The sequence below is a fragment of the Puntigrus tetrazona genome, chromosome 4, assembly GCF_018831695.1.
Source record: "Puntigrus tetrazona isolate hp1 chromosome 4, ASM1883169v1, whole genome shotgun sequence".
Classification (NCBI taxonomy): domain Eukaryota; kingdom Metazoa; phylum Chordata; class Actinopteri; order Cypriniformes; family Cyprinidae; genus Puntigrus; species Puntigrus tetrazona.
The window spans coordinates 28,462,826-28,477,825 of NC_056702.1; the positions used below are offsets into that span (position 1 = coordinate 28,462,826).

Consider the following 15,000-nt stretch of genomic DNA (forward strand, 5'->3'; position numbering starts at 1 on the left):
ACCTGTATTTACATGAAACACGTGTCTGATGACTAGGTATTATCACGTGCCTCACCGACTAGGTCATGTTTTATTCATGTGTGTGTGTGTGTGTGTGTGTGTGTGTGTGATGAGCTGGTACATGCACATACTGTCCTGACAGAAGAACAACACACACAACACTCACCCTTCACCTGTGCACTGTTACACACATTAATAATAAGTTCCCTGCTTTTCAGGCACAAGATACACTAATTCAAAGCATTTTTTTAATATATAATGCATCGTGCAATGAACTGTTTAACTTATGTCGACTCGTGAATTTTTAAGGCAATGATCGTGTTAAATATAAGATAGATTTTTTATTCTAAGGCTTTTATGGAAGGCAAAGTAGGTTGCATTGCATTTGACTTTTTACATTTAATGTACAGTTATAAAGACAGTAAGTGTTTTTTAGAAAGACGCGTCTTCTTTCCAAAGCTGCCACGACTGGATCAGAAATACAGTAAAAATAGGAAATACTTTTATGGTTTATAATGAGTGCTGTCAAAGTAAATATCCGTTAAACTGTAATTTATTTCCGTGATCACATCTGTATTTTCGGCACCATTGCTCCAGTCTCCAGTGTCGCGCGATCCTTCAGAAAACCATTTCTGATTATTATCAGTGTTTGAAAACAGTTGCGCTGCTCAATATTTTCGTGGAAAGTGCGATATATTTTATTTTTCAGGATTCACAGATGAATACGTTCGAAAGAACATCATTTATTTAAAAAATAAATCTTTTGTACCATTATAAATGTGTTTACTGACACGTGTGGTCAATTAACGCGTTCCTGTCGAGTGAAAATATGCATCTCTTCACTAAAAGATCTTCCCCCGAACTTTTTATTTTAGACGCCGCTAACATTTTACTGTGGTTTATTTTTATCATTTAATTGATCTGCTTAATGAGATGCATTCTGTCCGTCTGTCCGTCGGTCTTCTAGTTAACGGCAGTTTCATTAGAGCCGCTTTAATTGAATTACTCGTTAAAGGCTCATAGAGCAAATTACACAAGCAAATGATGTGGAACACTAAACAGACAGCGGATATACAGCGTGCTTTGGGTTTTATGGGACACCGAAAGAGACGCTTGTTTCTGTTCTTCTCCGATGAAGATGCGTCTGAATCATCTGATCTCTTGTTCGCAGACGAACACCTAGAAAAGCCCACGCTCTCCTCGCCGTCTCCTCTTTCCCGATTCATCAGATATTTCTCATCGCAGACATAATTAGCTTCCGTTAATTAGCCGTTGGACGAACAGAGCAATCATTAATCATTAAAAGCTCCTGAACACACGGGAGCGTCGGAAAACATTTAGTGCTCCGGTCACAGAGAGGAAATGATCGGGACACAGAAAACCAAGCCTGTTTTTTATCATTCTTTAATTAAATACGTTAACTTCCCCTCAAATTCTCATTACTTTAATGCTCCCCTCAATATAACATATCCTGTCCCAACCGAGATGCTCTTTATCTGAATCATTTTAATGACTTTATTTTTGTGCATTCATTTTTAATGTGCATTTAAATAAATGATTTCATTTCCATTAAAAGAGTTTGTTTGCGGTTCGATAAATTAAAGAGGCTACTGCAAACTCTACTTTTAATGTAAATATTATTTATTAATATTTTTTTCAATTATAAAATCAATGATTATTAAATTACACGCATAATAAATTAACACGACTATTGACAAATAATGAATAATTCATTATTATTTCGCTTTAAAAGTGTGTTTTTATTTAAATACTATTCATGCACTTTAATAACTTAAAGATAATACTGTAAACTCTGCAAATAAGCTATAAAAATGAATTAATATTTAAATACTTTTAATGCAATTGCAGTTCAAAACAGTACTTCAAAGACTGCAATAATTATTTATAATTTTTAAAAATAAAAAAATATCTCTTATTATTTAACTTAAATGATTTATGTTTAAATACTTTTATGCAGTATACATAGTACTACAAACACTGCAATATGCTCGAAAATATATACATATTTAAATCTTTCTTTACTTTTTCAATACTTTCTATTCAGTTTAATACATTAAAAGGTAGCACTACTTTGCAAGAAGCTAAATTAAATGCGTTTGAATAAAGACTGTACTACTATTACTGCAATACACCATAACTATCTATTTTATTTAGCTGTTTTAAATGCAGTTTAATAAGTTTATTACTGACAACCCGATGCATAAATGCTTTTAATTGTAGTTTTATCAGTTTTTTTCATCACGAGATCGGCTGCTGTTTTATTCTCTTTCAAGAGTCACACCTTCCTTTAATAATACAGTTACCAGATGCATCAGAGAGGTAATAAATATTGATGTATTGCATGGCAGACGTGTGTTTGTGAGTGAGTTCATGTGGCAGAAAAGACAGTGCTGGCATTGAGCTGTAGTTCCTCGTCTGCCAATCAGCACAGCCCCTGCCGCTGTCATGACCGCGTTTGCATAAATTAGCATGCATTTGCATAAGAATCCACTTGTTTTGCAGCCTCTCAACAAATGGCATTTTCTCCTTCTTTATCACTCTTTATCTGTCTTTCCTGATTCGGTCTCTCCGCTGCGTCTTTCATTCCGCCGGATGGCTTTTTCTCCTCAGACCTCGTGGAAATGTCAGCGAGAGTTTGAGAGAGCCTCTGGAGATGATTAGAGTCACTGAATCGGCTCGTGATTGAGCTGCGTTTGCAAACATGGACTTTATGCTTTAACTTTGTGTGCATTTTGAATGTGGCCAGAAACCCTGGCTTTCCCATCATGCTCTGATCAAATACAAATATAAATATATATATAGATAGATTAATTAGACTTTTTTTCCTGAAGCGTATACACTCATGTGTGTGTATTTATATATACACACAGTGCACAGTGTGTGTGTGTCTGTGTGTGTGTGTGTGTGTGTGTGTGTGTGTGTCTGTGTGTGTGTGTGTGTGTGTGTGTGTGTCTGTGTGTGTGTGTGTGTGTGTGTGTGTGTGTGTGTGTGTGTGTGTGTGTGTGTGTCTGTCTGTCTGTGTGTGTGTGTGTGTGTGTGTGTGTGTGTGTGTGTGTGTGTGTGTGTGTGTGTGTGTCTGTGTATGTGTGTGTGTGTGTGTGTGTGTGTGTGTGTGTGTCTGTGTGTGTGTGTGTGTGTGTGTGTGTGTGTGTGTGTGTGTGTGTGTCTGTGTGTGTCTGTGTGTGTGTGTGTGTGTGTGTGTGTGTGTGTGTGTGTGTGTGTGTGTGTGTGTGTGTGTGTGTGTGTGTGTGTGTGTGTGTGTGTGTGTGTGTGTGTGTGTGTGTGTGTGTGTGTGTGTGTGTGTGTGTGTGTGTGTGTGTGTGTGTGTCTGTGTGTGTGTGTCTGTGTGTGTGTGTGTGTGTGTGTGTGTGTGTGTGTGTGTGTGTGTGTGTGTGTGTGTGTGTGTGTGTGTGTGTGTGTGTATGTGTGTGTGTGTGTGTGTGTGTGTGTGTGTGTGTGTGTGTGTGTGTGTGTGTGTGTGTGTGTGTGTCTGTGTGTGTGTGTGTGTGTGTGTGTGTGTGTGTGTGTGTGTGTGTGTGTGTGTGTGTGTGTGTGTGTGTGTGTGTGTGTGTGTGTGTGTGTGTGTGTGTGTGTGTGTGTGTGTGTGTGTGTGTGTGTGTGTGTGTGTGTGTGTGTGTGTGTGTGTGTGTGTGTGTGTGTGTGTGTGTGTGTGTGTGTGTGTGTGTGTGTGTGTGTGTGTGTGTGTGTGTGTGTGTGTGTGTGTGTGTATATCTTTTCTCCTGTTTTCTAATTTCTTTTTTTTTCTATTTTCTCATGATTTCTTCTCTTAGTCTTCTGTCTCTATTTCATCTCATTTCTTCTCTTTTATTATAGTTTATATTAATCTTTTCTTCTCTTGTAGTTTTTTTCTTGTTCTCCTTTTCATTCGGTCAGATTTCTTCTCTCTGTTCATATGATCTCATTTCTTCTCTCGTTTCTTCTCTTTTCAACATGTTTGGTCTCTTTCCTTCTCCTCTTCTTTTTAAACACAAAGCTACAAACCTCACCTCATCTCTTCTTATTTTTACGTGTTTCTCGTCTCTCGTTTCGTCTCATTTAATCTTTTTTTATTCCTGTTTATTAATTTCAAGCCTCATCTTTTCTCCTCTTTTTTTTGTCCTGTCTCTTCTCTTTTTATTTGATCTCATTTCTTTTCTCGTCTGTTCATCTTCTCTCTCATCTTTTCGTCTCCTTTCTTCTGAGGGTTTTTGCTCACACACGTTTTCAAAACTTAGCGTCTTTTTTCAAAGCTTTACACACAAACCCAAGAAGTGCACACAAAATGCTTTCAGAAACTCCTCTCTTCTCATTTCTTGTCTCTTTTGTTCACGTTTCTTTGAATCTCTTCTGTCCTTGTCTTCTCTTGTTGCTTCTTCTCTGAGTGTGTGTGTGTGTGTGTGTGTGTGTGTGTGTGTGTGTGTGTGTGTTTGTCGGCCGTCTTCTGATGGTGTGATGTATTTCATGGCTCTGCCGGTCATTCATCAGTGTGTGAGATGTTGAAGATGGACTCTCGGTCGGTAATGAGCTGCGTTCCGCTGCGCTGAGATCTGCTCCTGTAGCAAGGGCAGATCCTCTCGTTTATCTTCACACACACACACACACACACACACACACACACACACACACACACACGCGCATGCATTCGTCTTCACAGTAATTGTGGCACTTCATCAAAGTGCTGCGTGTTATATTTATCAGTCAGATTAATGTGAGATCGCTCGCTCAAGTGTGTGTGTGTGTGTGTGTGTGTGTGTGTTGTCTTGAGATATTCTTCTCATCTCTCTTGTGTTTTTCCCGGGGTCTCTTCTGGTTTTGTCTCTCCACTTTCCTCTTTCTTCACTCCTCTTCTCGTCTCATCTCTTCTGTTTTCATGGTTTCTTCTCATCCTGTCTCGTCTCATAACAGTCATCCACGTCTCATTCGGTTGCTTGTCGCCTCTCCTTTAAATCTTCTGCGTTTCTTCCAATTCAAAAATGAGAAAGGCGATAACAACCAAAAGACGAAAATAATAGAAGAAAACATAAAAGTTTAAATTAGAAAATGTGTGGACGTTTGAATCGCTTTACTCTACGTCTGTTCTCTTTTCATCCTGTCTTTTCTTGTTTACTTCAAGCCTCATCTCATTTCTTATTTCTATCTCATCTGTTCTCTTCTTGTCGTTTTATATTTCTTTTTTTCATCTAGTTTCACCTGTTTTTTCTCGTTTCATGTTTCATCTCATCATTACTCCTCTCTTTTCATTTCTTCTCTTTTTACTTCTTGCTCGTCTAATTTCTTTTTAATAATTAATAATTATTTAATTTCTTTATTTGCTTTTCTTTTCTCATTTAATCTCATTTCTTTTTCATCTGATCTCTTTTGTTCTCCTTTTCTGTCTTCAACACAGTTTAAGTGAGCTTCATTGGCATGCCAGCAAATAATTATTACTCCCAAAAAAAGCGAGTAAAGATGTTGTGTTTTCACCTCGTTTGATCTCGTCTGTGTTTTATGTGTGTCTCACCTCTGTTCTGTCTCTGAGTCGTCTGTTAGTCGTGTCTCTTTCTCTGGCTGAGGAAAGGCCCATAAAACTAATGTAGTGTGCCGCGTCCCGTCCCCGCTGTGATCTATACTCCCATCCATCCTGAGCTTTATAGAGCAGCCGGGCGTCTCTGACCGGGCCGAGGCCTAAACAAACGCGGCGGGATGGAGCGGGCAGCGCAGCGGTGGGTGGGCCGCTGAGAAAGATGACACACAAACACGCACGGGACGGGATCCCGCTGGAAAATGATGTTCGGAAGTTGTTTTACTCATTTTCTTCTTCCAGAAGGAAACCTGCTGCCATCTAAAAATATCCCTCACACCCTCCTGCTGCATTTAACCTGACAGCAGCCTCCGCTCGAGCGCCGCATGCACCGCTGCAGCCACGTGTCAACCGCTGCGAGTGTGTGTGTGTGTGTGTGTGTGTGTGTGAGACGAGTCGGCCTCTCCGTGCACCACACGACATGACAGGGAATTTGAACGAGCAGACAACACACACACACACACACACGCTTACCGTGGTAAAGAGAAAGAGAGCATGCAGATAAATGCAGATGTCATGATGCTCATTGTCCAGAAGAAGAAGAAATTCAGTTGCACTTTGTTTTATGGCGTCCCTTTTACAGTCTAATTATACATTTATTAAGAAACAGTGTGCACTTACTATATTGTTGGGGTTTGGTTTAGAGTAACTTAATACATCATTTATTATTTTTTCTAGAAAGTTACAAGAACCTTAAAGTGTTACCATGTCTTTCATCTCGTTGAATATTTTCTGCTTTTGCTTCTCTTCTTTTATCTTCTCATCTTGCCTCTTCTCACATCTTGTATCATGTCCTTTGTATTTTCTCATCCTCATCATATCTCGTGTTTTCTTTTCTCAGCTCATGTATTTTCTCTTCTTTTCTTCATTTCTTGTCTATCATATCTTCTTGTAACGTTTTTTCTCATATCTTCTTTTCTCATTTGTTTTTATCTCACATCTTCTTCTCTTTCCATATCTTCTTATCTCTTCCTTATCTTGTATCATCTATTCATATCTGCTCAAAAAATGTTTTCTCATATCTGCTTTTTTGTATCTTGACATCTGTTCTTCTCTTCTGATATCTTCTGGTTTCCTGATTCCATCTATTCTTCTCTTTTCATATCTTCTTGTATCTTTCCTTGTATTTTCCTGTATCTTCTTAAATCTTTTATCTTCACTTCTTTCTTCTGATCTGTTCTCCTCTCATATCTTTTCTTCTTGTATAATCTTGTCTCTTCCTAAATCTTGTATCTTCTCTCTCATGTCATTATGTCACATCTGGTCTTGTCTAGTCTTGCCTCACCTCCTCTGCACTGTAGAAGTGTTGAAATAAAACGCAGCATGTGTGATGACAGGAGGAGCGAGGAGCCACAGTGCAGAAGTGCTGGTGGAGTAACAGACAGATGAGTGTTAGTGGAGTAATACAAAAACAGATGAGTTTTTAGAGATGAGACAGGAATACTGTTGAAGCAACAGAGAGACAGACAACCCTTGGAGGTGAGATGGGAATAACTGTGGAGTAATAGAGAGACAGAGACAGCAGCGTTTAGAGGTGAGACTGGAGTAACTGTGGAGTAATAGAGAGACAGACGAGCGTTTAGAGGTGAGTAACTGTGGAGTAATAGAGAGACAGATGAATGTTTGTAGGTGAGACTGGAGTAATTGTGGAGTAATAGAGAGACAGACGAGCGTTTGTAGGTGAGACTGGAGTAATTGTGGAGTAATAGAGAGACAGGCAGCGTTTAGAGGTGAGTAACTGTGGAGTAATAGAGAGACAGACGAGCATTTGGAGGTGAGACTGGAGTAACTGTGGAGTATTAGAGAGACAGACGAGCGTTTGGAGGTGAGTAACTGTGGAGTAACTGAGAGACAGACGAGCGTTTATAGGTGAGACTGGAGTAACTGTGGAGTAATAGAGAGACAGACAGCGTTTAGAGGTGAGTAACTGTGGAGTATTAGAGAGACAGACGAGCATTTGGAGGTGAGACTGGAGTAACTGTGGAGTAATAGAGAGACAGGCGAGCGTGTGGAGGTGAGGCGGGAGCTCTGGCCTGTTTGTCAGCATTGATCAAGCCATTAGAACGGTGTGCAGGGAGCCATATTGGTTTTGAGGCCAAAGGGTGCAAGAGAGACAGAGATGAAGCACTTGAACGTACTGAACTCTACCCGCACTCTAATGAATCTGACACACAGTGTGTTTCTCTTCCTTGAGAGAAGTAGTCTGAGCAAACGGCTCCTTTAGCACTCATGAGTTGAGACGCTTCATCAGCCAGAGTGAACACACGCCGTGAGCCAACGTCTGCAGACACGTGTGGGTGCCTTTTCTTCTTATCATCTGTTCTTCTGTTTCTTGGATCATATAACTAAATAAATGAGCTTGTGTGTATCATTTTCATCATGTATCAGTTTGTGTGTGTTTTTATTTTTATTTGTATTGAAACATTGAAATTCAGTGGATGTTTTTATTTTTATGCCATCATTATATAAGGTTATTTTTAGTGGTTTCACTTTTTAAGTGATTGTTCTCTTTCATAGCTCGTGTGTTAATTAATTTTAAGGTTATAAAAGTTTTGACATTAAAACATGGAATGTTTTTTGAGGGTTTTGATATAGTACTATAGTTTTTATTATTTTTTATTAATCAATGTTTTCAAACTTTTATTTATATATTTGATCATAAATTGAGTTTTAATTATATTTGTATAAAAAAATTTTTGTTTCGAAATGTTGTTTTTGTTGTTTATTAGTTTTTCTATGTCTGTGCAGTTTTTCTATATTTTCTTTTAGTTTTAGTTGTTTTCGTACATCAAAAATGAAAGTGACTGTTGCTTCGGCAGCTAGCAGAAATAATACGCATTTTTATTTATACATTATTTTCAACTAAAAGTTAAAGTTCATTTCAAGTAATCTTGATCTCTGTCTTTTCTCTGTAAATCTCTGACTTTTGATTCTCTTGAATCTTGACTCTTTGAATCTCTTACATTCTGTAAGCTTGAGACATTGCTGAGATCTCTTCTGATTTTAGACGTTTAAGTGATTTCCCAGCTGTTTATATGTGGTCTGTGTATATGTGTTTGTTCGTGTGTGTGAGGTGTATCTGGCCGCCGGCTCTCAGTGATGGCACAAAACTTTTTGTCAAACTGAGTAAAAGAGGACATTAAAGTGGGGCGGAGGTGGGGGTGGTTCGGGGGTTCTGGTGAATAATTGGAGTTTTCCCTATAACCTGATTGGACGCACCATGGAAGTGATGGTGGAAATGGTGCAGCCGCGTGCCGATTCGCTGGATCGCAGCCCACAGACCAACAGGCTGATGACCCCATCTGCCCGGTTGCTTAGCAACTCCCGGTGTACCCTGTGCTGCTTAATGACTCCTGTTGCCGCAGCGACGCCGAGGGTTTTAACGGGCGCAGCTCTGGAGCTTTACAACCAATCACACGAGTCCTGAGACGCAGCGAATCAGAGAAAGAGAGATGGTCTCGCGGGTCTCAGACTGACCCGACTCTGACACACACACCTCGCTTTGTTCAGCCGCGAAAAAACAGAGCAGAACCAGGCGAGAAGATTGCCTGAAACGTTAAGGGCTGTTTAAAGTTGATTTAAAGTTTTGATTTCGTCACTGATGAGTCTGCCAACATTTACCAAGGTCATTTTTCAGTTTGAGACAGTTTTGAGAAGTGTGTGATCTTTTCTCATATGAGAAACAAACGAGCAAGAGATATTAGAAATTAAGAAAATAAAATTATCATTTCATAATCGCATATTTAGGATTTTGTATAATTTTTAAATTAATTGATCAAATTAAATTTGCAAAAATTAAATTATGTATTTTTTTTATTATTTTCATTTTGCATTTGTAGTGTTCATTTATGCTAATATAATTTTTCTATTCTTATTTGTTTATCCTTGTATATGCCCTTATGTATGACTTTGTTACTAATAGGCCAACATTTTTGTTTCTATACAATATATATAATTTGCATATATATATATATATATATATATATATATATATATATATATACACGTTTAGATTACTTCTGATGATCATTTTAGGTGAATTAATGTCATGGATCAATAATTCCAGTATATTTGTTATTTATTAAACATTATCAGTTTGCCGAGTTTGAATGTGTTTTGGTTTATCATCATTGTTATATTTGATTGTAGTTTGACCGGAGATCATCAGAGGTCTCTGTAGATTATTGCTTTAATGAATGAAAGCCGTCAGAGTCGCGCAGGACGGTGTGTGTGTGTGTACAGGTGCACGTGTGATTTAGTTTATTTGTGTGACGCTCTTGTGACTCTGTCTGAAAGCGTCCACACACACAGTGTTCTAACATCTCTCTCTTTCTTATTCAGATGAACCGGCCCATCCAGGTGAAACCGGCCGACAGTGAAGGACGAGGAGGTAATTAACCTTCTTTCTCTCTCTCACACACACACACACACACACACACACACGGGCCGAGTGACTGGTGTGTCGGAGTGGCCGTTAATTTAGGTCACTTGCCTCCATTGACTCTCCATCTGTCGGGTTCGGCGTGACTCGGCTCGGATCAGAGGAGCTGCAGGCTCCTGCCGGTAACCGTGGTGATAACGTGAGCCGGTAACGCTCTTCATTCTCTGCGCTTGCTTCTGGTTCTGCGTGCTTTTGAGGAGCTGATTTTCCAGGTGAAAAAAGTGCACTTCCATTATGATTTTTATACCGAAAATGATTCTGTAGTACTTAAGTGTAGTCTGAGACACTATGAATATAAACTAAAATGTGCTTTCATATAATCTGTATTTAAAAAATGCATTTAGTCACCACATATAGTACACTCGAAGCTATCTTTCATGCGCTAGTACACTCAAGTAGTGACTAAATACGTCTTTGAATACATAGATACATGTTAAAAGCACATTTCAGCTCATGTTCATGCTGTCCCTAACAGCATACCAGACGCTCAAGAAGCACTAAAGATTTCTTTTAGTATATTAAGTACAAAATGTGCACAAATAATAGAGTACTTTAAGTACATTATGGAAGTGTACCTTTTTTTTATGTATAAAAACGTATCTGAGCATGCTTTGAGACGGTGGCGACATCTCAAGGTGTTTGTCTTTTCTCATAAGGATAATAGAAACAAACAATAGACTAATTAAATAATTGCATTATTATTTTTCAAGACTTTGTTCGGATATTAAAAAATTGACTGCCACTGATTGAACTGATTCCGAATCACTTCAATTGCACAAAATAACGATGAAGCACAATTAAAGAGATACTTGATGTGTTATATTGTGCTGAGGTCAAACTTATCTTTATAAGTCAGTAAATATCTTAATAGATTTAACTGTACATAGTATGAAATGTATTTTGAGCAGTCATGTGGATCAGACTTTACTCACACAGTCAGACGTGTGTGTGTGTGTGTGTGTGTGAGTGAGTGTGTGTGTGTGAGTGAGTGTGTGTGTGTGAGTGTGTGTGTGTGTGTGTGTGTGTGTGAGTGTGTGTGTGTGTGTGTGTGTGTGTGTGTGAATGTGTGTGAGTGTGTGTGTGTGTGTGTGTGTGTGTGTGTGTGTGTGTGTGTGTGTGTGTGTGTGTGTGTGTGTGTGTGTGTGTGTGTGAGTGTGTGTGTGTGTGTGTGTGTGTGTGTGTGTGTGTGTGAGTGTGTGTGTGTGTGTGTGTGAGTGTGTGTGTGTGTGTGTGTGTGTGTGTGTGTGTGTGTGTGTGTGTGTGTGTGTGTGTGTGTGTGTGTGTGTGTGTGTGTGTGTGTGTGTGTGTGTGTGTGTGTGTGTGTGTGTGTGAATGTGTGTGAGTGTGTGTGTGTGTGTGAGTGTGTGTGTGTGTGTGTGTGTGTGTGTGTGTGTGTGTGTGTGTGTGTGTGTGTGAGTGTGAGTGTGTGTGTGTGTGTGTGTGTGTGTGTGTGTGTGTGTGTGTGAGTGTGAGTGTGTGTGTGTGTGTGTGTGTGTGTGTGTGTGTGTGTGTGTGTGTGAGTGTGTGTGTGTGTGTGTGTGTGTGTGTGTGTGTGTGTGTGTGTGTGTGTGTGTGTGTGTGTGTGTGTGTGTGTGTGAGTGTGTGTGTGTGTGTGTGTGTGTGTGTGTGTGTGTGTGTGTGATGGTCTCCTGTCATCTGATTCACGCCGGCTCTGATCTACAGATCTTCATCACGTAAAGTCAGTCTGGAGCCTTGAAAGGGTTTTGAAAGTGATAGTTCAGCCCAAAGAGACAACCCGTCATCGTTTACTTCATTTTCTAGAATCAGAATTCTAATTATATTTAGAAGCACATTTAAAAATGAACCAAATGTGTTGCAAAAATTCATTTTGCCTCACTGTAATATTTTATTACTCTAATCAGTAACAAATAAAAGGACAAATTGTCTCTTGATTTAAAATGTATTATTATTATTTTATATTATTTTAAATATGAGAGCTGTTGTTCTATTCTGTACTGTTCAGTTATTTTTATGTAACCACATTGTTTGTATGAAAAATTATTTTATATTGGTGTGCTTTGCAAAAAAGGAAATAAAGTCAATGCATAATGCATTATATAATAATAATAATAATAATAATAATAATAATAATAATAATAATAACAATTTAATTGTATATGGAGTTTGCTCTGTGTAAACATAGCAATAAATTTGATATATTTTTTATTTATTATTCAATTATTTAGTTATTAAAACTATTATTATTTGCTAAACAGTTTTATACGGAAGACGCAAAAATATTTCTTCATACAAGCCAACATGCCCTCTGCATAACACCTATTAGTCCTCACAGATATATTTTATTAACAGCGTGATTATGGCCTTTTTTCGCGCTCCGCTTCCGTTATAAGAGAAAAGAGCTGCTCCGTTTATGTCCAAAACAATGGAAAAACTGAAAAGAAATGTAATTTGTGGGCGAATGAATCGTTTCTTGGACGAGAGGAGGACGGTTTAATGTGTTTGGGTTTCCCTGCTTCATTTCAGGCTGTTTTCCGTCCCTAATTTATACAGGATTCGGTCGTTAATTGACCAAATATTTGAATTAATGAGGCTCTGGTGGTTTTAATGAGCCCAAATCAAAGACAAATATTTAAAACCAAAAATGATGAGCGCTGTGGTTTTCGAACAGAAATGTGCAAATATTGGCGCTGGTGATTATTCCTCGTCCTGCGTGGCGTATTTTCTTTCATCACGACTCTCTCGGGGGGTTTTCAGCTTCAGTGGGCGACGTTCAAATATACAGAGTTACATGTGCATTAATACAGAAATAAATAACACTCGTTTAAGCAAATTAAAATACTAACATAAAAATGATAATACTGTTATCATGTAATATGTATATGTTGTTTGCTGCATGCAAGTATACGACCGTTCTACATTAAATGCATGCAAACTGTATAATATCCAAGATGCAAATGACACTAGTAATTGCCATATTATATTTTTAAGTTGAAATAATTTTCCTCTACCCAAATTTTTTTACCACAGTAATATATTAAAATAAGAAGGACTATAATTGATCTATGAGCGTGGTTTTAGATATTTTTAAAGTGATATTAGGAGGATTTTATTAAACATCTAAGATTTCAATTAAATGCTTTTTATTATTTTTATATATGTTATTATTATTATTATTATTATTTTTTTTTATGGACAGCAGCGTGCACCAATTCTTTGGAATGTCATATATATATTTTTATTATTAAATTATTAAATAAAAATAGTTGTTAATGTAAAACATGCAACCGTTTTAAGATATTGTGTCACACAACCAATAGAAAAGCGAGTATAGAACAGAATGAAATGTCATTCAAATGATTATATTAAATATTACAATTCAAAATAAAGAGCCTTCTGTATTTTGATCCATTGACTTCTATTGTGAGCGCTTTACATGAAATGCTTTCTATTCATTTGTGCAAACCCGATCATAGTCACATCGCCTGCGTTTAACCTTTTACATCCCGCTTCCTCACCGTGTTCATCCCGAGTGACGGGTCTTTCATATTGAGGCCGTTCTGGATTGGCTGTCGCCGGGCAGGTTGCCACTCCATATGCAAATGAGATTCAAGACAAGAGAAAGTCACACTAAGTGTGGAGATGAAGTTTGGTTGTATGGTATAGACTAGCGTTCGGTTGAAAGAGCGACATGCTGGACCTCAAAAAAGACGATACTGCTGCCTTGAAATGAACCCAAAACGACTCGGAGATTAAAAGCGCACAGAAGGACTACATTAATCATAACATACACAACAGAAATGGACAAAAATAGGCGAATGCGGCTACATTTCTATATCAAACAATCGAATTGCAACTTTTTTCGGACTTCTGGAACTTCAGAAAAAGCGATCGAGCGAGAGAGAGAGAGATGTTTGAAACTGCAAGCAACGTTTTGTGTGTTTTAGATCGTCTTCCAGCTTTTATTCACGCGTTTAGTGAACGAGCTGCACCTCGTTCGGGTTAAGAACACACTACTCGCGGTGTCTGTGGCATAAATAAAGTGCGCGCTGAAACTTTCATGGTGAAAAAGTGCACCCTGAAAGCCAGATTGTTGGACACTTTGTGTTGATTGACCTTCTGAAGTTCACACACTAAACAGCAGAGTGAGTCAGCAGCGCCCTTGATGCGTACTATCGAGTCGCTGTGTGTCTTTTGTATCTTTAGCGAGATGCTCGAAAAGGATCGGCTTCGCCGTTCAAGTGTGCTTCTACAGGGACTCGGACGCGGCGCAGCTAACTCGTCTGTTTTAAAAAATGCCATGCTTTTCTCTCTCGGTCTGGTTCGGTGAACAGATGCATCTTCATCAGAGTTTTGTGCGTCTGGGTTTTTGCCCGTGATGTGTTTAGATGAATGCCAAGGGCAGAGCGTGTCAGAGCCAGAACCCACCACTGGCCCAGAGCTTCCGTAGAGCTCTGTGATGTGCTGCCCTCTCACACACACACACATACACACACACACAGAGAGACACACACACAGAGACACACACACACACAGAGAGACACACACACACACACACACACACACACACACAGAGAGAGAGACACACTCACACTCACACACGCGCACACAGAGAGAGAGACACACACTCACACACACATACACACACACACACACAGAGAGACACACACTCACACACACATACACACACACACACAGAGAGAGAGACACTCTCACACACACACACACACAGAGAGAGACACACACTCACACACACATACACACACACACACACAGAGAGACACACTCACACTCACACACGCACACACACAGAGAGAGACACATGCACACACACACACAGACACACACACACACAGAGACACACACACTCACACACATACACACACACACACAGAGAGAGACACACTCACACAGCACACACACAGAGACACATACACACACACACACACACACACACACACACAGAGACACACACACACACAGAGAGACACATGCACAC

The 15,000-nt window shown here is 39.0% G+C and overlaps 1 protein-coding gene across 3 annotated transcripts in view; it reads left to right on the plus strand.

Annotated features, from left to right (window-relative positions):
* The window catches only part of celf6 (CUGBP Elav-like family member 6), a 116,084-nt gene that overhangs the window by 41,577 nt on the left and 59,507 nt on the right, over positions 1 to 15,000 (plus strand). For all 3 annotated transcript variants that reach the window (XM_043237683.1, XM_043237684.1, XM_043237685.1), the window contains exon 3: positions 9,923 to 9,971. In XM_043237683.1, the coding sequence (XP_043093618.1) occupies positions 9,923 to 9,971 (49 nt within the window). The remainder of the gene's footprint in view (positions 1 to 9,922; positions 9,972 to 15,000) is intronic.